At 38.4% G+C, this 23958-nt stretch overlaps 1 protein-coding gene across 2 annotated transcripts in view; it reads left to right on the top strand.

The window, feature by feature from the left end:
• The window catches only part of LOC126380147 (phytanoyl-CoA dioxygenase domain-containing protein 1), a 29109-nt gene extending 6613 nt beyond the window's left edge, over positions 1-22496 (top strand). For both annotated transcript variants that reach the window (XM_050029406.1, XM_050029405.1), the window contains exons 2-6: positions 6025-6171; positions 11745-11861; positions 13173-13323; positions 17878-18123; positions 19340-22496. In XM_050029406.1, the coding sequence (XP_049885363.1) occupies positions 6085-6171; positions 11745-11861; positions 13173-13323; positions 17878-18123; positions 19340-19524 (786 nt within the window). In that variant the 5' untranslated portion in view covers positions 6025-6084 and the 3' untranslated portion in view covers positions 19525-22496. The remainder of the gene's footprint in view (positions 1-6024; positions 6172-11744; positions 11862-13172; positions 13324-17877; positions 18124-19339) is intronic.
• Positions 22497-23958: the final 1462 nt, after the last annotated feature.

Below are 23958 nucleotides of genomic sequence, written 5' to 3'. Positions count from 1 at the left end.
TCTGTGGAATAAAGTGTATATAATTTTATTTTATTTATGCGTATTTTTCGAACAAATGGAAATGTGTGTCCGGATTGGGGAAACGTTACTTGTAAATACGTTACTTGCACTGCACCAATGAGTTATAAACTTCACCAACATAACAAAAAAAATCACGATAAAGTATATTCCCATTTGAGCTAATCAGAGGGAACTATACGTACTTACATCCATCGCAAGATAAATTGAACCGCGAAGCTTTCTATGATTGGGGGTAGAAAAATAGGTCAAAAAATACTTATAAGTAGTCAAATATCCATTGGCCCGATTCCTGCAGACACCTCTTAATTTTAAATTATACCTATCATTTTGTTATCCGCCAAAAAAAAGGACGATTGTCGACTATTAATTTTAAAATGAATAAGTTAACGAATTAATAGCCCGGGCGAATAATAGTGCTGTCAACTTACTTATTTCTTTCAGGTTATTGACCAATATAAAATATTAAGACGACTTTTAAATTTTTGCAAAAAAAAACACGTGTGTTCCATAAATTTTATGACTGTCGCTTACCCGGTCCTTTTCGGCGGATAAGAAAATGACAGGTAAGATAAAATAAACTTGGTGGTGTGAACAGGAATCAGCGCCATTTTGTTGACAAATATTTAACTCGGTTTAAAAGCTTTTATAGCATTACGAGGTCTGTCCGAACTGTTCCCTTCTAGCAGAGCATTTAAGCACACCGGACAGCGCGGTTCTAAACGTCAAAAAAACCCGTAAACATATATTACCAACCGACCAGCCAACTGAGCTAATTTTATTACAGATCATTATTTTAAAAGCGTAATAAAATTAATGAAAGCACTAAATTCAAAACAAACGGTCCTTAAACACGGCCATGTTATTCTATAGTCTATGACATGGCCGCTACCCTTTTCTGTGCACAACTCGATAGAAGCAGTTAATTTTATGCACTGAGAGTTTTAAATCTCAAATCGAAAGTGGTTGCAAGTTGGCCTAGTGTTGCCTGATAATCGACTGTCGATGTATATCGATTAATGATTGATATTTTTTTAAACCCCTTAATAAATTAAATAGATGACCCTTAATATTACACCCAGGCACAATACATCTTTCACCCATTATCATTCTGATCAAAATAAAGAAGCAATACATATCTGATCCAAAAATTTACTAACAATTATTTTTAATAATGCCTCTGCCATTACATTATATTTTTGAATATTTTTATACCCTAGCAATTAGAAAATAGATAATTTTCAGCTTAAATCTATACAGTCTAAATCTATATGCCATCTAAAATATATATATTTTTTGAGGAACGTAGCCTGGAAAGTTCCTCATTGCAATGCTATCGATTAAATCGATTATACTGCAATAATCGATTATATCGAGGTATTGGTTAAGATAGTATTGTTGCACAATCTGGGTAGACAGACATCTTTAAACAACAATAGTGACGTAACCATTACCTTGATATAGTCGATTATTGCAATATAATGCCAATCTGTTCTGTAAGGCCGCAGCTATCTCCTAAACTACACTATTCGGAAGAGTTTCAGATAAATATGTTCTTGTTTCACACTTTTTAGAGCGCAATTTTTCCTTAGTGGGTTTTTAGTATTTAAACTTAATTTTTTATCTAGAGAATGTTTGACTTTTATTTTGAAACGCATACCTTTTCATAACCGCATTAGACACGTAAAGCCCTCACTGCAAAGCATCGCTGGGTATTGGAATAAGCTCCAAAAATAGACTCGTGCGCAGGAATAGATCACCACGTGGGGGCGCGGTACAGCTGTCGCCTGTTTACATTTATGCAGTGATGGTGTTAACTAGTCAAACTTTTACATTAAGTACCTATAATAAAAAATAAATAATTATAAATAAAAATAAACTATATTGAACACAAATAAGTTTTGATAAGAATAACACTGGACCTCTGAGTCTTTACTCATACTCATTTATTCATAAAATAAATTAATTTTACATGTCAAATGATAACTTATAAATATCAAAGACTTATAGTTAGTACATACTTCTATTAATGATGTCAACATATTATTTATATATTATAGAATTCGTTTATGCCATAAAAAGCACATTCAACAAGCCATTCTCTTACTTTATTCTCAAACTTGAAATCGCTTTCACATTTTTTTACGTCGGCAGGGATTTTATTGTAAATCTTTGGTCTAACAGCATGAATGCTTTTAGTTGATTTTTCCAGCCTGCACGAGGGCCGCATTAAGTCGGTTTTACTTCTAAGATTGTAAGTGTGCACTTCACATTTCATAGAAAAGAGGAAAATGTTGGTATTTGCGATGTTTAAGGAAATATTGTGAGCAGAGTGTTAAAATCTTTAGTTTAATAAATAGTGGTTTAGCATGAGTTTTGACGGGTACTCCAGCAATGATTCGAACGGCCCGCTTCTGCAGTACAAATGCACGATCGTGATCAGCTGCCGTACCCCACAGCTCGAGGCCGTAGCACAGCACGGAGTGAAACAGCGAGAAGTAGCAGGAGTGTAACCTAGTTTTAGTCAGTAAGCCGCTAAGGAATAAGGGAGCGCGCACGAGGACAGTCGTCTCGTTTGCCCTTATGCGGTAAGGCACGTAGCAAGAAGGAGATTTCTGTATGGAGTGTCCGAGGTGTGCTTTAGCCTTAAAAACTCCCAAGATTCATTAGGTATTGTGTGGAAAACATAGCCTAGGCAATCTTGACTGTTGACTCCTCAATCGTAACTCTTATGATATATGTTGTTACCCAGTATAAGAGGCAGGGTATTTTATTGTTATACGTACCAACATGATTTTCTGTACTTTTTTGCTAAAAGTTTGAATGTATGTTTTGAGTAAATAAATATTTTTATTTTTACCGACTTCAAAAAAGGAGGAGGTTGTCAATCCGCCAAAGGCTCCTGACATGACTCATGTAACGACTACTTACTTACATCAGTAAGTAGTAACCGGGACCAACGGCTTAACGAGCCTTCCGAAGCACGGATCGTTTACTTTCGGACAATGTCCCAACCAAACTAGGGATCACAAAGTGATTTTTGTGATACGTCCCCTCCGTGATTCGAACCCAGGACCTCCGGATCGTGAGCCCAACACTTAACCACTGGACTAACTATTGTTATTTATGTTATGGTATGGTTTATTTATTTATTTATGGTTAGGATCCAGCCTGTCTATTTATTCCATTATAGAAGCTATTCATTTTGTTTTACTATTAAATTACTTATTTTGTTTTCCATTTTGTTTCCCGAGTCAACCTTAACGTGCAGGTAGCCAGCTGCTTGCTACAAGAAAGAAAGTTCACAAAGTGCTTTCCTTAGGATTATTAACTTTGAAACTAAATAATTTTCTTTTTCATTTCTTTAAAGAAAGCTGGGACAGATTCTTTATTGTTTAATTAAAGGCTCTCACGGCTGACAAAACGGTTAACACGACTAGTGCTGCAAAACATTAAAACTATCGATATTAATAAAATAAGTAAGTACTGATTTTTACCAACCTAATTTCAAAAAAATGTGTAATCCATTTATTTATTTATTAAGTACAGCCACATCACATACATTAAAACATTTTTACATTTAGAAGGTAACGGTATAGTGACTAATACATATATTATGACAATTACGGCGTACATAACTTATACCTCTAAGGGTAAGTATTTAAAAATAAAGTAAAATAAAAATTACACAGCGAACTTAAAAATTAGAAAAATATTAGGTAAATATAAATTACTTAATATATCACTTTTTTCTACTAGTAACACTTGTCCGAAATCACAATTTTATAAGAAATTTATGAGTAAGTATAATAACTTAAACAGTTCAGTTAAAACCACCGTAATTATTTTTTTAAATTGAAGCAAATAAAAACACTGTTTACCCGGCGATCACTTTTAGGTAAAAAAAGATCAACAAGATCACCAAAAATATGAATAATATCATCATCATCAGCCCATTAACGTCCCTACTGCTAGGGCACGGGCCTTCCTTATGGATGGATAGGGAGATCGGGCCTTAAACCATCACGCGGGCCCAGTGTGGATTGATGGTTATTAACGCAGCCGGGACCAACGGCTTAACGTGCCTTCCGAAGCACGGAGGAGCTCGAGATCAAAACTTTTTTTTGTGGTCACTCATCCTATGACCGGCCTTTGCTTTACTTCAACAATCGCAGACCGAGCGCGTGAATCGCTGCGCCACCGAGCTCCTCATGAATAATATAAAATATAGTAATTATTCAATATCGATATACTTGAACTTTGTGAAGTTTGAAGATGACGATATAGATACGTACAATTTTGTTTTTTTTTACAAATAAACCTTTCTATTTATATATTATTTATCAATGATATCTTTATGACCGCGACCTGCGACTTACACTATCAAACACATCGCTCTTGAACGGAAGACTATACAGGGTGTTCGTGACATCGCAACGAAAACTTTAAGGGATGATTCAAGCCATGATTCTGAGTTGATATCAAGTGGAATTTTCCGTCGCAAAAGTATGGAACGGAAAATAATTAAAAATAACAGTAAGTAATAATATATAATGAATTTTCCGACATTAAAATCCACTTGATAATCGTTACGGTGTAACTAACACCCATACCTGTTCTGTCTGTATGTACTCGTATGGGGTGTAAGTGACATTGTAACGAATTCTGAAAGGGAATAAATAAATATAATAAAGTAAGTATATAATTATATGATAATTACTTATGGTATAAAATTAAAAATAACTTAAAAAAAACATGAATTTTGCGACGGAAAATTCCACTTGATATTAACTCAGAATCATGGTCTGAATCATCCGGGATGATTCGTTCATCCCCTCAGTGTTCGTTACGATGTCACTAACACCCTGTATAAGTACATGTAGGTATGGGTACCAATATGATGATAGTTTTTTTACGAAACATAAGCCGATGTGTTTAATTCTTTTAGAAGTGTCGATAGAGTTGCAACAGTTTTAGTATCAAATCTACTTCTCAGTGCTAAATGCTTTTCGATGCTCGACTGGCGAATTTAATGGAAATGCATTAAAGTGGCAAACTGTCGACGAGCCGATCAATGACGTGATCTCTTAATGCATTGCGAATGATTGGAGTTCTATTCCGGCCAGTTGAATGCTTTCAAAGTCAAAACTAGGTATTATAATGAGCCACGGCTAGCGTCGAAAATTCCGAAAGAAACAAATTGTTTTTTTTTTCGGTGAAAAAAACGTTAGTTCGTTTTTTACCGTTTTATTTGTTTGTTACATTGAAATATATCAGAAAAAAACCTTAGGAAAAAAACGGGTATTTAATGAATTTTCGCCGTTTAATTCGACAAATTAGAAAAAAACGATTGAAAAAAACAAGTTTTTATCACCAAATTTTTAAAACAATCATGTATATTGTATTTCTATCTTGCTCACAAATCAGATACAAAGTCACTGTCGCTTTCTGAAGAATCAGTATTACATGGCTCAAAATTGAAATGATTTAGATTGCAATGAAAGACCCTAGGATTTAGGTAAGCAGGGCGGGGAGTGGGGGGGGGGGGGGGTTGTTGTTTATTATCAAGTTATTATAAAGGGGTTAATTATGTAATAACCTTACTTAATACTCAAACTGTGCAAAACAAACGCTACTTATGTTTTTGATTGGTCACTTAGTTGTCACTCAAACATTTCCACCAATTGGTAGCCTTTACTAGTGTTGTATTAGCCTCGGCACTACAAAGAATAATCGATAGATTATTAAATGGCGGGAAACGGGAACGGGACAGTTGCTGTCTTCATTGAATAATCTAAATAATTAATACGAAGTAGAGAAGTACACAAAATAATAAATAAAAATAAAAAAAACCAGAAAATACCTTAACTAAACATTGTAGCAGAGATCCCTGCTTAATCAAACAGGCCCCCCCTCGCCTCACCCGGCGCAAAGGTCCCCATAACACTCACCGCGTTGCTTACTTAAAATATTCTTAACACTTGATACTTACTTATTTCTTTCCAGTTGGCCCAAGATGGGTACGTGGTGCTGGAAAACTTCCTCACCCCCGAGGAGTGTGACGAGATGGTACAAGCTGGCCTGGAGCTGACCAAGAACCTGCCCAGCGCGGAACAACGTGCCGTCTTCTCTACCAAAGAGGGTTCTAAACAGGTAAGCAGAAGATTAGGAACGTTAATATCACCGCTAAGATACCACTCATTGGGGTATGGTGATGCAGGAATACTAAGAAATACAGGGTGTTAGTGACATCGTAACGAAAACTTTGAGGGATGATTCAGACCATGATTCTGAGTTGATATCAAGTGGAATTTTCCGTCGCAAAAGTATGGATAGGAAAATAATTAAAAAAAACACAAAAAAATTCATGTATTTTTTGACAGGAAATTCCACTTGATATCAACTCAGAATCTTGGTCTGAATCATCCCCCTCAATATTCGTTACGGTGTCACTAACACCCATACCTACTTGTATGGCTACCGTATGTACTTGTAAGGGGTGTAAGTGACATCGTAACGAATACTGAGAGGGATGATTCAGCTGATTATTCTGAGTTAATATCAAGTGGAATTTTCCATCACAAAAGTATAAAATTAAAAATAATTTTAAAAAACTAAAAAAAATACATGATTTTTGCGACGGAAAAATCCACTTGATATCGACTCAGATTCATGGTCTGACTCATCCCTCAAAGTTTTCGTTACGATGTCACTAACACCCTGTATAGATTGGACTAAGCTAAAGCATATATGCTGAGCGATGGATTTTTTGGAGGACACATACATACACAAACTCACGCCCGTAATCCCTAATGGGATGAGCTGAGTCCCAAGTAATCAAAGACAACTCGCAACCACTGTTGATACGAAGTCATAAGATGAATACTTAGGATGAATTATCAAGTCAAGGATCAATTTTTGGTGGATGTTCTTATAAGCTCACGATTATATTCCCGACTGGAGCAGTCCTCTAACTACCTCCGTACGTTTTTTAATGTTATATAATTTGTTACGTTATATAATACTACTTATAGAACTGTAACTCTTCACCCCACACCAGTTCATAATTAAAAAGATAAAATACATACATACTATACATAGCGGTCAAAAACCCTCCCGTTTTGCTTTGCTGCAGTCGGGTAATAAATACACTTCTCATCAAAAAAATCGAAACACTTCCGTTTTCATTGTTTCTGTCCGAATTTAACACAAAAAAGAATTCATACGATGAAAAAAAATACATAAATGTATAGCTGGCAGTTTGGCCATTACAGTAATAAGCGAAAATTCTAAATTCAAAATTAGAATTTCATTTGTTTATCTTATAAACGAAATGAATCACTGTTTTGAGACAAATGTGTGTTTAGGGTTGGAGTACATTTAGCGTTTAAAAACTAAAAATTGGCGCCTATCCTTAAACTTTTTGTTTTTTATTTCAATACTGTGACTTTGGGACGTCTGAAAAAAGGTTTTTTTTCTAAAACGTATGGATACTTCGCCCACAGAAGCCGCCCAAGTTGTGGCATTGCTGGATTCTGGCCTTAGTCAGCGTGTTGTGGCTGCAAGACTGCATCTAAGCCTGTCATCTGTTCATAGAGTCTATAAACGTTATCGGGAGACTGGTTTGTTCACGCGCCGTTCAGGATCTGGCAGGAATCGGGTCACTTCTGAGCGAGATGATCGATTTATTGTAACAACTTCTTTAAGAAATCGACGCCTTAACGCTTTTCAACTGCAGCAGCGGCTTCGTGTTGTACGAAGGGTGGCTGTAAGTGACTCTACAATTAGAAGAAGGTTGAAGGATCGTGGACTGGTACCGCATAAGCCAGCAAATGGGCCGAAATTAACTGCAGACCATCGAAGAGCGCGCCTTAACTTTGCACGTGAGCACCTAAATTGGTCATACCTACAGTGGAGCAAAGTTCTCTTTTCTGATGAGTGTAAAATTATGCTGTATGGTAACGACGGAAGGAACAAGGTCTACAGAAGAGACGGAGAACGCTATGCACAATGCTGCATTGAAGAAAAGGTCAGCTATGGTGGCGGTTCGTGGACGGTTTGGGGAGGAATCAGCGCCGACGGTAAGACAGAGCTTGCTTTCGTGTCTGGGCCACGTCTGCCTGCACTAAACTGTCATCGGTACGTCGAAGAGTGTCTCGAGCCTCATGTGATGCCCTATGTACATTTTATTGGCAACGGCTTCATATTCATGCACGACAATGCTAGGGCTCACACCGCGGGCGTCGTACGAGATTATCTTAACGAAGTCGATATCTCTATTATGGAATGGCCAGCAAGAAGCCCGGACATGAATCCCATTGAACATCTGTGGGATGAATTAAAGAGACGAATTCGAGCAAGAGATCCTGCCCCAGAAACACTTAGCCAGCTGCAAGATGCAATCCAAGAGGAATGGGACAATATACCACAGCATGTGATCGTGACTCTCATCCGATCGATGAAGAACCGTATGGAAGCAATAATTAGAGCTCGGGGAGGGAATACAAGTTATTAAATAAACGTTTTTTAGCTTTTTTTTTCATTTACGTGTGTTGTTTTATCCATTTCCTTTATACTCCATACGGAATAAAAATGACTCATTTAACAAAATACGAAACCTATGAAAAATTCATTTAAATTTAGAACATTAACATTAAGATTTGATAAGCTCATATTACTCACTATTAAACGACATTTAACATTTATTCCTAAATGTACACATTTTTCTGATAATCCTGACAAAACGTAAACTTGCAAGGTGTTTCGATTTTTTTGATGAGAAGTGTATTATTTCACTTAAGTAGGATTGCGGGTCAGATTTTTTCGATAATTTCCTCTTTGTGAGTTTTCCTAAGCACAAGTGAGTGTTATAAAAGCAAAAATATTTAGGTTTTCAAAATGCTATATCGCAACTTAGTATTTCCACGTTATAGCGCGATAAAAACAGGAATCCTTAATCTCTCATTGCAGCAACTAACGAGACTATTATATTCAGTAACAAACTGAAGTGCAGAGTTCTAGAAACTCGTTCCAGAAAGTTTAGTTTTCACAAAAAGTACCGGATACGACCGGATTCTGTCGCTACACTAAGCGATCTTTTTCACGGCACGATGCAATTAGTACCTAGTATCCTAGGTTAAAGATATATTATTAAAAAACTCTGATTACTAAAAAAAAGACTAATCACAAACTGACGAAAATCATTTTCTTATTTATGAGGGCTGGATAGAGCTCGCGCAGAACCGGGATACTTGGAAAGACATGGGGGAGGCCTTTGCCCAGCAGTGTTACATCGCATGATGGACTAAGTCCACGTCTCACCGAGGTTTCTGTTAGGCCAACGTGCCAGGTGGTAAGCCGTGTCAACGTCAATAAAGGTCGAGCCAACGTGTGAGAATGGGGGACTTTCCAATCGACGTCCCCCAAACACACGATAGATGGCGTTGTTCGCTTTTAACGTGAAAATTAAGTACCTATTTTCTCATTGCTGGGGTACATAATTATTCAAAAATGTAATGTAATGGCAGTAGCATAAGTGTATAAAACTAATTGTTGCTTGATATTTGGATCACATTATGTATAGAATGATGTTGCTACCTATATTGGCTTCTCTTTATTTTGATCAGAATAATAATTTTGTGTAATAAAAAGAGTCGTCATTTATACCCAAAAACAAAGTAAAACATGCATATGTCTGTTATCCATGAAATTAGAAGTTTAAATGAAAAAAAAACTTAACAACGCCATCTATCGTGTTCTTTGGGAGCGCCGATTGGAAAGTCCCTCATTGTACGTAAGATAAATTAATAACTCATTAGTGCAAGTCCGGTACCGGGGATCAAACTGGTGTTCCCGATTTCAGAAGCAAGGCACACATAGGGCCACAGAGATTTTTTTTGTTTTGGTTTTCCCCGAAGGGTAAGGCAAAGGGAACTATGCCCATACAGCCATGTCTTACGTATTTTTTTTCTTGATGATTGATGAAAGATGATGATGATGATGAAACCTAAGCCCCCACCCTCGGAGTAGACTCCTACTCCGAACCCCAAACGAATTAACTCAAAAGTCCGCATAAACTTTCGAGTTATGAAGCGGCTTCCTGGCACGAAGCGAAAATAGGCAGATACACTTTGTTTATTGAATACTCCGATATAATAACACTCGCGAATGTCTTCCGACTAACTTAATGCGATCATTAACCACAAAACACCACTTCGTATTAATTATTTAGATTATTCAATGAAGAAAGCAACTGTCCCGTTCCCGTCTCCCGCCAAAAAGCCGGGCCACAGAGACTTAAATTACTTAATTATTATGTTTTTTGGTAAGCAGATGCACCTAATATACATTTCTCTTCAACAAACGTTACAGTTTGGGAGTGCTAATGCACATGAGGTATAGGAACTTATTCAGCTGCTTATTTTCTCGACTGTGTCGTAAAAAAACCGTTCATATTTTATCTATTTATATTGTAACGTCATCTGTACACCTATCATTACACTTTGTCACCGCCTCCTTACCGCTGTTGGCGAAATTTAGTAAGTACTTATAAAGCTGCCCACGTGAACTTTCTAAATGTGTCTCGTGAATCTTATAAAAAACGTTGCAAATCTTAAAATAAAGTAAATAATTATACTACATTATACCTACCTACTTTTCTATTTATCTTACCAATCTATCTACCTAAAGAACACAACATGAACCCTTAATACAAAAGCCGCATGACTCATTACAATAATTGCGCAGTAACTACAGAATTGCACCAATTGTGTAACAAACAGCCATCCATCAATTATTAACTTTTCTATATAATTAAGGTCATGTCGCCATTCAAAATGTCAGAATCGATTTGTAGATGTAGTATATATTTTTAACGCGCATTTATTCCTCAATTCTGTTATTTTAAGCTTAGTGTACACAGAGGTACCGCGTGTGTTGCGGTCAGGGAGCAGAAGTTGGTACAACTTTTTGTTCCGGATTCTATGTTGACGTGTGCAATGCGTATACAAATTTGAACTTTACTAAAAACTCAGCATGAAACGCTCTCGGTACTTTGACCGCTCCACGGACACTCTATACAAAAAAGTAATCCTTACCGTGTGCTGCCCAACGCGTAAGTGCGAGCGACTTCCGTCGGCCATTTAAGACTAATGTAAGACCCAGAGGGAGGGGGAAGCCAGCACCCGATTCGAATTGGTACAGAGCGAACAGTTACCGTTCTAAGCGTAACGTTATTTTTTTATATCTGCCTTTATTGACGGCGATACGGCTCACCAAGTCACCACCTATATCACTTTAGTCAAACATAAAGCTGGGTGAGGGCTGGGTACTTAGTTCATCTTGTGATCAATGTACCTCTGACTACTATTGGGATAATATAATTGTAAGCTTGTGATATTATACTGCCTGTTTGCATTCAGATAAACTAGTATGTGTAGAATTCAACTGCAACTACTGCGTTCAATTCCTGAAAACATGTGGTTTCAGTAGGATGATTGTTTACTATTTGTGTCCCAAACAAGCGCGACCCGCAACCGCAAAGTTTAGCTAGCTCGAATTCCCGATTGAGTTGCGCGACAATTTGTTATTGGGTTTGCATTTGTTTGCGTAAAACGCGTTGTTATAACCAGTAACTGTACGACATTTATGCATCTAGAGAGCAGTCCCTCGGTATAATTCGCGCGACTGGTTGCCGTGTGCATAATCTTGTGACGTGACTGTTCCAGCAACTGAAAGACAAATATTTCTTGGAGAGCAACGATAAAATCAGCTACTTCTTCGAGGCAGAAGCGGTCGGCGACGACGGCGAACTAAAAGTGGACCCTAGCGTCTCACTCAATAAGGTACTTAACGTTCTAAAGACAATTCTATCCTCTACCATACCACACCATAATAATATTATATATTTAGTATACCTACTACAGTTTTAGAGCACTTAGGAGGGTTGGCTCAATATTTGAACAAAAACGTTGCCAACCCGCGAATAGAATTCGAACTACACGTAAATAAATAAACTAGCCAGCAATACCAGCAGTTTCACATGAGGCAATTTAAAACCTACGCGAGAAACGTTTTGAATACTCGCGTGCCAATAATATCGGATTATTTTATCATACTTGCCATATAATACACAACATATTTGGTACACAAACATAATTTAGCCGAGTCCAACTAAAACATATGGTATGCTAGCGAATTGCGCGCCACGATATAAATTAACCGACTGAATTGGTTATGTGTCACCATAGGCTGATGACGAGCGGAGAGTTTCAGTTCTATACACTACGTACATAAGCGCAACTCTCTGTTGCCGTTCTATACACTACGCATAGAACGGCAACTCTCCGCTCCCCACTAGCGGTTGAGCTAGGTTTACCTCACACCCCCTCGGTTGATAGGCCTACTGGGAAGTCACTGAAATCGAACGACGAAAATCGCGTCGTTCAAATGGCCCTTCGTGACGTAGGTACATGTACTTTCATTATTTACAATTCAGCAATTTGTATAGTTCTATGTGACTTTAACATTTATAATTTATGGATACTAACTGCGATTGTTGACTTCATCATTAAGTGCAAATTTCCTGCTTCCAAGTGTATTTAAACTACGGTTTGTTGATGTACTAAATGCCACGAACTAGAAAACCAGTGCAGTGACTACATTCAAATACATTACATTGCGCACTTTGAATAATAGGTACCTACTCAGTAGGCTTTGGTACTACCTACATATAGGATAGACTTGGGATTTTACAGAGAGCGTGAACCGAAGCTTGTCTACGTACAGTTATGAGCAATATCATGTACCTACTTTACGACCCTGTCGCACTATCATATTTGACATTTAATGAAACTTACGATTTAATTTGTCAAAAAAGTTAATCTGACAAGGTATCAAAGTGTAGTATACATATTAGTACTCGTGACATAATAAGCTTTTAATTTTAGATAAAATAAGCTTCATATTCTCATGAGCTCTATATACGAGATTGTATACAAATGCTGTTCATTAGAAAGCGCATCGCTTGAAATTGCTTATGTTATGTTATGTAAGCGAATTACATGAAACTGCTTTTCCACCTTTTGACTCCGTGAGTCGGGTCGGATAGTGTCCATTAATGTGCCAATTAACTTAATGGAAGTTTTCTCCACCAGGTGGGGCACGCGCTGCACCTCCTCCACCCAATCTTCAGATGCTACACATACTGCTCCCGAGTGAAGACTGTATGCAAAGAGCTGGGTTTCAAGGAACCTGCCGTCGTCCAGAGCATGTACATTTACAAAAACCCATTAATCGGAGGCGAAGGTAAGAACTCTTTATACTTTCGATGTTATATTGCAAATCATAATCAATTGATAATCATAATCATAATCATAATCAAACGTTTTGACTACACGCGTGCCAATAATTATTTTATCATACTTGCCATATATATACAGCATTGGTACACAAACATAATTTAGCCGAGTCGAGTAGCGAATTGCGCGCGACGATATAAATTAACCGACTGAATTGGGGGAGGCCTATGTCCAGCAGTGGGCGTCGTACGGCTGATGATGATTGCAAATCAATATCACCTGCGACAACAAACACTTGAGGACCCCGATAACGTCCCCGCCGGCGTAGTTGACGATTTCCCTCTTTCAACGCTAATTGACCCAGTAGGGTCGATTAATTATTTCAAATAAGTATTATAATCTTCTCAGACGACGCCCTGAGTCGAGGTTAGAGGTTCGCGCCCAGCTGGGCACCTTCAGACCTGTTCTCTTAAATGTTTGTACCGGGTGGGAGCCCTCATTGTTCCCCATTTGTCCGGCTAAGTAGATAATGTCATTTGAAAAAACAGAAATGGCCTTGAACTGACACTGGTTATTACGGAAATTGTATCATTAACACTCGTGCCAAAAAGTCCAAGTAATGCGTAAAAATGTATGATGATGGATTTCTATAGTTAGATATCTTACGTAATAATACTACAATGCATCTACTTACTTACGAATACCTAAATGATAATGAATTGGTTACTTCACAGTGTTCGGATAAGTATTTTAAAAAAATACAGATACTTATTTTATCCCTACCTCTTAAAATATTTTATTTTCTCGAAAAAGCTAAGTATACTTATAAATAATAGAAAAAAATATTATCTTTCTTCATTCATTTCAAATTTCGAGCGAAAACAGTTGGTCACGTGACATTTTGCCCAGTGACGTCACATTTCAATAAGCAAAGAAACTGTCAAACGGTATAACAACAAACCTGACAGATAGTTTTTGTTTATTTTGTGAAATGAGACGTCACACGAAGCTCAGTCATGGCCGCACATGTACCGAGTCTTGTAGTAAACAGATAAAAAATAGCATTCTTATTTTGTAAAAATAAAATAATGTAAAAATGATCTTAATAAAAAGCTATTGGATATTTATCATTAAATATTAATGATAAACTACCAAATCCGACACATTTCATATTTCATTGTTACAACTGTCAAGTGGCCAATTATGGCGTATCGGCGGACTAATATCGAACGAATCTCTACCTAAAATAAACAAGGTTAATGAAGAACTTTCCAGACCACCTTTCCCAAAATGTATAGATGGCGCTGTATAGCTTTAACGAGATAATTACCTATTTTCTCATTTTTCGGATGAATAAATTATTCAAAAATATAATGTAATGACAGAGCGCATAATATAAATATATTTTTTGCTTGATATGACTTTATATTATGTCTGTTATCCATGAAATTAGAACGTTAAACGAAGACAAATTTGTACAGCGCCATGTGTTAGCAAGATTGATATACAGGCTGTTAGTGACATCGTAACGAATACTGAAGGGGATGATTCAGACCATGATTCTGAGTTAATATTAAGCGAAATTTTTCGTCGCAAAATTCATGATTTGTTATTAGATTTTTTTAAATTATTTTCAGTTATACCTTTACGATGGAAAATTCCACTTGATTTCAACTTAGAATAATCAGCTGAATCACCCCTTTCAGTGTTTGTTACGATGTCACTTACACCCCGTACAAGTACATACAGGTAGCCATACATGTACGTATGGGTGTTAGTGACGCCGTAACAAATACTGAAGAGTATTCAGACCATGATTCTGGGTCGATATCAAGTTGAATTTCTTGTCGGAAATGTCATGAAAATCTTAGTACATTTTAAAATTATTTTCAGTTCTATACTTTTGCGACGGAAAATTCCACATCAGCTCAGAATCATGGTCTGAATCATCCCTCAAAATTTTCGTTATGGTGTCACTAACACCCTGTATATGATGATATAATGATAGCAAGATTGATGGGAGGCGACTACTGACCAAGTGACGAGCAGAGATGTTAATGATGTTGTGCAGAGGCTGGTCTACTTAATCATTGTTAGTAACTAATTAGAACACTATTGCGGGTGGGAAACCTTCGAAGAACCTTGGGTTGAGATTTCACACAGTATAACAGATTATAATAAAGCATTTGATTCCCTGAAACATGAGAAAATATGGGAGGCCCTCACCGCACAACTCGTTCACAGTAATACATTAACAGTATATATAAGTACATAATAAAAGAGAATGAAGTGTATAAAAATTACGCTGGTACATTCTTTACCGGCTTAAACTAATGAAATCAAATTAATCATTTTTTACGCAGCATACTTAATTAAACAACTTCAAACTCCCAATTTTTAGCGTTCCGTAATAAACATAATATAGTTTTTATTTCAATTCCTTGCTATAAATACACTCAGACATAAGCTCACATAAATGGTGATAATACAAAAAATACAGGTATAGACCTATAATCCCACGTGGGGTAGACAGGGCTCCAAGCGATAGGAAGAACTGGGGGCTAAAAAGGCCACATTCAAGCAATTCTTCTAAAAAAGCAATATTGCTATTTGACATGTTATGTTGACAAAATGTCAAGTAGCTATATTGCTTTTTACATGACGCCCTGTTATTAATTTATTTATTACTTAGATAGGTTCGGAAAATTTATAGAAAAAAGGTTACTTTTCTCTTTGAAATTATTTTATTAGGTACTTTATCTTCACGTTTAACCTCGTAGATTGATCCGAAGACATTTAATGGCGTATAAAATGCTCCCGTCAATAAAGATGGGAGAATGTTCCCGTTATTGCAATATCAGGTTTAATGTACCTACTTCGTATAGTATCCCATATTATCAACCTCTATAATAGAAGGTATTTTTTGACCTGTCTTATTGTAGATTTGCCGCAAATGGCATTAAAAACTTGGCCGGACAAATGGGGAGCGCTGAGGGCTCTCGCCGGTATTCAATTTAAGTCAACGGACCTGAGCGTGCCCAGCAAGGCCAATATGCGCAACGTGATAAAATTATCGATCGATTAAATACATTTTGTCGAAATCGATAAGTTTGTTCTATCCCCTAATGCGTGCCAAGCACTTATTTACCACCACCTAGCCTTATTTGGGGTTCCCTTATTAGCACCAATCGACAAAATGACATAATTCTATCCTCAGAATCGACAAAATGACCGTGCGCATGTTAGTCGTACTATTGCGTGCAACATGGTGTGTGTATTATCTATGAGAAAAATATATTTAGGAATAGTTACAGAAAACATCGCCTCACAATGCTGTGCGCCCCTGAAAATTTCTAAGATCACACAGTTGACCGACTTCTAGTCTTGACTGTCTTGATAAATATCAGTTAGTCAAGCCAATTAGGTGCCTACAGGCATATTCCATACCAAAAGAAATAGTATTACGTATAAAACGGCAACTCTCCGCTCCCCACCAGCGGCTGAGCTAGGTTTACCTCACTCCCCTCGGTCTTACTTTAGTCTTCAACCATATGGGCGTCAGACGTCACACACACACAGATGCGTATGTACGATAACGTCAATATCTGTGTAAAACGAGGTGTTTTGTCTGAAGTGTCCAGGGTGTGCTAACGCCCGAGTGCTAGCGACGCATGTCCGCGTGCCTAGTCACCCCTTTACGTCTTAGCGGGTAGGATCATTTAGGACTAAAGCTAGACCAAGATGGGGTGAGATCGGCGCCTCGAACTGGTGCGGGGCGCCGACCTGGGTTCTATTTACCTAATATCTACGCTACAGTAACCGGTATATATCCGTTACGTTAGTTAAGTAAATAGTTGCCACCAGTTGATACGAAAAAAGATGTTGTTAATGCATCTGGCTACCCGTCCGAAGCCGGGGCGGGTCGCTAGTTAATGATAAAATAAATAGACGCATTACAGTAGCTGTTGCGGTCACCTCTAAATTAGTTTAAAAAAGGTTTTATACCAGTAGCTCGTAAACGGCACACGTTTCATGGTACGTCATAAGGTTTAACTTCGTATCTCAAAACATAAGCATCGCGAGCACCTACACATTTTATAACATTAATGTCATATAAAGGTGCCTATTGAGGAGCTCGGTGGCGCAGCGGTAAATGCGGATAGGATGGGTGACCACAAAAAAATAAAAAAAAGTTTTCATCTCGAGTTCCTCCGTGCTTCGGAAGGCACGTTAAGCTGTTGGTCCCGGCTGCATTAGCAGTCGTTAATAACCACCAATCCGCACTGGGCCCGCGTGGTGGTTTAAGGCCCGATCTCTCTATCCATCCATAGGGAAGGCCCGTGCCCCAGCAGTGGGGACGTTAATGGGCTGGTGATGATGATGAAAGGTGCCTATACGGGCCGCACACAGACGTTTTAACGTAATTTTAGTTTTACAGCTCTTAATCTAGTGCCATCCTTCACTTACAAGAGGTGCAAGAAAGAGATGAAGCTAGTTTTAGTCCTGTCAAATTAAGTTTTTTGGTCAAATTAAGTAATTTACTTACTTTTAAAAATTTCAGTAATACCTCACCAAGACGCAACATATCTGTACACAACGCCGATCCCGCCCGTAGGATTCTGGATAGCACTTGAAGACGCGACGGTCCAAAACGGCTGCCTGTGGATGGCGCCTGGTTCCCACAAGTCTGGGGTCCATCGGCGACTCAAGCGCAACCCGGACAAGGAGGCTAACGAAGCCCTTATCTACGACTGCCCTGCCTCCGTCTACCCCCAGTCGAGCTTCACACCAGTTCCTGTTAATAAAGGTAAGATTTCAACGACCTCCGTGGTCCAGTGATTAGATCGTTGAGCTCACGATCCACGTCATATTATGTGATGACTAATTGGTGCGGGCGGGATGGGTATTATTCTTTATACTATGCCCATGCGCTGCATTCATGGATACGATCCCGACGACCCGATTACTCTAGCCATAGAGGCAGCCAATCAGCTCGCGACACCAAACACTTCAGGTCCCCGATACCGACCCCGCCGGCGTGGCCGACGATTTCCCTCATTCAGCGCTTATCGCTATCGACCCACTAGGGTCGATTAGTTCTTTCAAATATTTTTCCTCTCAGACGACGCCCTGAGCCGAGGTTCGCGTCCAACTGGGCACCCTCAGGCCTGTTGTCTTAAACGTTGTACCGGGTGAGAGCCTTCAGCGCTCCCCATTTGTCCGGCCAAATAGTTAATGCCATCTGCGGCAAATCTACAATAAGTCACGTCAAAAAAAAAAACTCTGCATTCATGTCCGATCAAGTACGAGTAGTGAATGGCCCGATTCCCTGCAGACAATTCCTAATTTTATTTTAAGTTACACCCGTCATCTTCTTATCCGCCGAAAAGGAAATGACACGGAAGATGAACAATTGTTAATTTAAAAATTAATAAGTCAATAAAATACGCATCTCAGATATGCAACCCGTTTGACGTGTGCTGTCAACTTAATTCTGTCGGGTTATTGGCCAATGTAAAATTTTTAGAGGGTTGTTTCAGATTTGTGTCTTTTGACGCGTGTTCCGTAAATCTTATGCTTGTCGATTACTCGTCCCTTTCCTTTTCAGCGGATAAGAACTACTTAAACTAAATTAAGATCCGTGCATTTAATCTTACTGTTACTGTGTAAAGTAGGGACTATGTAAGTCATATACTTATGTAGTTATTTCTGGGGTGTTAAAACGATCGCATCGAAGCGATTCATCTGAAAAGCAATATTGCTTTTTGACATTTGTTAGCATTGCGCACTTACTTTTATATGCGCAAGTGGCAAATAGCAATATTGCTTATTTAGATGAACTGCGTCGATGTGGCGTTTTTAACCCGTCAGTTATCATCAAGTTGTACTGTCTGTTCAATATGTGGTCCTGTAATTGGCGAAAAAAATATTAGACTCCTTCTAATTGCCCATGTTGTTATGTTAAGCAAGCTGTTGGATATCCTTAATAAATAAATAAGGCAAAATCTTCTCTTTGTTATCAGGGACATGTATCCTTATCCACGGCAACGTGGTTCACAAGAGCGCTACCAACAAGTCTGACAAGAGCAGACACGTTTATACCTTCCACATCGTGGAGAAGATGGACAACACATATTCTCCAGACAACTGGCTACAAGAGGGCGAGAACGCGCCTTTCCTCAACATCTATACCACGAAACAGATGTAATATAAGCGGTAATTACATTACACAATTTACCCAGACCGATGCGTCAAGGTCACATCGAGATTGGGAAAATCGACGCCATTACTCGAGGTCGTGGTTACCACGGTTACTCCCCACCAACTTGCTCGAGATCGTGGTTACCATGGTCACGCCCTACCAATTTGCTATGAGTCTACACGATCCTGATCAGCGAGCCCGAAACCTTGACGCATTGGTCGGGATGGATTGCCAAGTGTAATTAGCGCTTTAGGCGCTTGGCCTGGCCGAGTTGGGGAATGTAATTAGCGCTGTACTGATATTTACCCCTTAGAACGTAATATGATGAGAGTAACATCTCCCATCTCTTTAGAACTTTGCTATAAACCTTTAGTGCGAAAGAGATATCTTACGTCTCTTTCGCGCTAGGCAATGTACAATATCTCTTGACCTGCTATGATTCTAATTCACGTTGCATTATAATATGTAGGTAAGTGTAAATCTTAAAACACAGACATATTCAGTCTGCGGTCCATTAAGATTCGCCCAGAAACATTATCTATACTTATAATAATAGATAATATATATATAAATAGGCTGGCTAATCTGAAAATAATAAGTAATATGATATGATATAAAATGAATATTGCTGACGACATTTTTGCGAGGTTTGAGGACAAGTTTCAATCTGTCAAAATGAGTTAATACGATATGGTTCTAAGTTTGTAGATACATCATTTTAGTCATATTTAAGTAGCTAAAACCAACGGAATGCACATTTATGTTGTATCGAAAACGTTGTTGCTTTACAAGAGGATTTAGTCCGTACTTCCATTGGAAATGTCTGAGTAAACTCTGAGCACTCTAAGCCGGTTTATTCATTATTCTACGGTCGGATAAACTCATGTAGAACCAGTCTAACACAAGTATTATTCTAAGATGCTAACCTGAAGTTTGCTCCACTCAACTCAACCTCAGCTAATCATTTTGGTATTTCATGTTGACATCACCGGCCTCCGTGGTCCAGTGGTTTAAACATTCGGTTAACGATCCGGAGGTTCACGGTTTAAAACCGGAGGGGGTATGGAGCATATTCCACCACGCTGCTCCACTGCGGGTTGGTGGAGGTATTTTTACGGCTAATAGCCGGGACCCACGGCTTAACGTGCCCTCCGAAGCTCGGAATCAACTTATTTTTTCAGACAATCAGGTGATTCAAGCCTGTAAAGTCCTTACAAAACAAAGGACAGTCTCACAAAGTGATTTCGACAATGTCCCAATCGAGAATCGAACCCGGACCCCCAGATCGTGAGCCAAACGCTCTAACCACTAGACCACTGTTTGTGAGTTTTATACAGTTAAATTAAATAAATATCTAACACCGAAAGGAAGCTGTTTAGTTACAGAAAGGAATTATTATTGCTGATACTTTTATATTTAGAAGGTTTATGTTAAGCTTAATGACTACAGGAAACCCGAATAGAATTTAGTGATCGCATAGTCATTGGGTTACCTTATAGCAAGAGCCAAGATTCATTAAAAAAAATATAGATGGCGTTATGTACAGGTTTAACGTGATAATTACCTATTTGGGGCCGTCCATTAATCATGTGAGGCTCGAGAGAGGGGGAGGAGGGGTCCATGAAAAAAACACGAAATATCATAAGGAGGGGTGTAGAAATATTTTTTTTTGTTTTTTAATTATTGAATACAACGAAAAATTAACAAAAAAGAATAAAATAACACCGCTAAACCCCTCACGGGTTTGTCTCGGCGCTATAATCCGCTTACAATTACTTAGTGCAATAACATATAAAAAATAATAATAAAATAAATAGAAAAAATATTATTAAAAACAAAAAAGACCGAAACGGTACTTATAATAATAAATAAATATTAACATCGGAGCTCCTGCTACCTATATGGCTTCTCTTTATTTTGATCGGAATAATATTGGGTGGAAGATGTGTTTTGCTTGGTTGTAATAACAAGGGTCATCATAAATACACTTAAAATTAGAAGATTAAACGAAGGTAACTCTATATATCGCGAGTATTTATTTTAATCAGCAAACGCGCGGTACTGAACCGAAAAGCGGCGTTTCGTGCAATTATTTTGGTAGGTACTAAAAATACACGTGATATAGGATGGGGGGGATAGTCTTGAACCTCACCATGTATCACCAGGGGGGGGGGGTGTTAAAATGCCAAAAAAAACATCACATGATTAATGGACGGCCCCTTTTCTCATTGCTCAGATACATAATTATTCAAAGATATAATGGCGGAGCCCTATAAAAATAGTTATTGCTCGATATAATGTATATATATGTCATCCGTGTCTGTGGTGTCCTAAATAATAAATGTTTCTTTTTTTCTTTCTTTCTTTCTTTCTATATTTGCTACCTATATGGCTTCTCTTTATTTTGATCGAAATAATATCGGGTGGAAGGTGTGTTGTGCTTGGGTGTAATAACAAGGCTCAACATAAATAGACATGAAATTAGAAGATTAAACGAAGGTAACTCTATACAGCGCCATCTATACTATTTTTATGCAGCGTAGCCTGGAAAGTCCCTCATTGAAATAGTGTTATATGAAATTGTTTTCATTGGGCTTAGAGCTGCCCTAAAAAGCTATCGCTTAAACGATTACAGCTTAGCCAGGCCTTCTACTATTAATTAACTGACATTAATAGATAAGATAGACTCATAATTGGCTAGTTTCCAACTAGTCAAATCAGTTACTTTTTACTAAACGTCAAAACACGAAATTGCTATGTATTTTGTATGAAAAAGCAGCCTGTGACTGAGTGTGTGTTAAATAGAAAAAGAAAACATTTTTTGCCATCGTTTGACCTGTCTTTATTTAGTAATCAGAATTACATAATTTATCTTTAACCTAGGAAACTACTCAATTATGTGCACATAAGAATGTGATTATTCGCAATATTGCGGTGTTATTGTGATAATTTCTTTGAATAAAGATTTTTGTGACAAACTTTGTTTTTATTTACTTTGTTCTGAAGACCAGTGGAGGCATTAGGACGGTGCGGACGGTGCGCAGGCAATGGGCGCCGTTTTAGGGGAGCGCCAAAATCTGCTAAGACAGTACCACCCTGGCTGGCAGCCTCGGATCCACAGGGGAGTAACTGGGGCACAACTACCCTATTATTTAGACCTCTTAGAGGCCACATAAAACTCCTACAATTAATGGGTGGGTATTGGGTATAAACGTCATTTTTAATAGATTGAATTACTTAGATATATTTCGGTGGCCGTAAGCTAATCAAAAAAAAAACTGTATTTTGAGAGCCGCCAATGTGAGGCCTCGCACCACCTAAATACAAGGTGTTAGTGACATCGTAACGAAAACTTTGAGGGATGATTGAGACCATCATTCTGAGATGATATCAAATGGAGTTTTCCGTCGCAAAAGTGTGGAACAAAAATAATTAAAAAAAAACGGTGTCACTAACACTCATACCCCCTTGTATGGCTACCGTATGTGGGGTGTAAGTGACATCGTAACGAATACTGAGAGCGATGATTGAGCTGATTAATCTGAGTTAATATCAAGTGGAATTTTCCATCGCAAATGTATAGAATTGAAAGTAAATTAAAAATACATAAATTTTACGACTAAAAATTCCACTTGATATCAACTCAGAATCGTGGTCTGAATCATCCCTCTCAGTATTCGTTATGATGCCACTAACACCCTGTATTTTGCTAGGCCCGCTGCAGTGTAGCACTAATCGCTCAATTATGATTTATGAATAAATACAGTATGTATTCAACTCTTGGTTGTTTCAGTTGTCACTTACGAACCTCCCTATATGGCGACTCTGCCTGCCTGCCTGGTTGCTGAATACCAACCACACTAGGGATTGCTATGCTGTACCTTAATAAGTTCTAAGATCGACGCGCATCGGCATCCATGCTGCGGCAGCTAGAGCGTGTCATACCCGATTCACACTATGCCAATAAGCATTCCAGCGGTCAAGCAAGTCAGTGGATTTAATCGCTGGATTGGAATGCTTATTGGAGTGTTGTGAATCGGGTATCAAGTTGCAGTTTATGCAGGACTTGGAGCGAATAAACAAAACGCGTTTTGTTACGTGGCTTGTGGTCTGATCATCAGTCACGGTTCATCGTATCTTCTGACATGCTACCTCCCCTACACCCTCCACCCCCCAGGGATTACGGACGTGATTGATTCAAGGTACAGTATACAGTAGATACCTAATACTGGAGGAGTTCGGTGGCGCAGCGGTAAAAGCAACTTTCGCAAAGGCCGGTCATAGAATGGGTGACCACAAAAAAAAGGTGTCATCTCGAGCTCCTCCGTGCTTCGGAAGGCACGTTAAGCCGTTGGTCCCGGCTGCATTAGCAGTCGTTAATAATCATCAATCCCCACTGGGCCCGCGTGATGGTTTAAGGCCCGATCTCCCTATCCATCC

This window comes from Pectinophora gossypiella, chromosome Z, assembly GCF_024362695.1.
Source record: "Pectinophora gossypiella chromosome Z, ilPecGoss1.1, whole genome shotgun sequence".
In the NCBI taxonomy this organism is placed as follows: Eukaryota; Metazoa; Arthropoda; class Insecta; order Lepidoptera; family Gelechiidae; genus Pectinophora; species Pectinophora gossypiella.
This window is presented reverse-complemented; position numbering and strand designations above follow the sequence as displayed.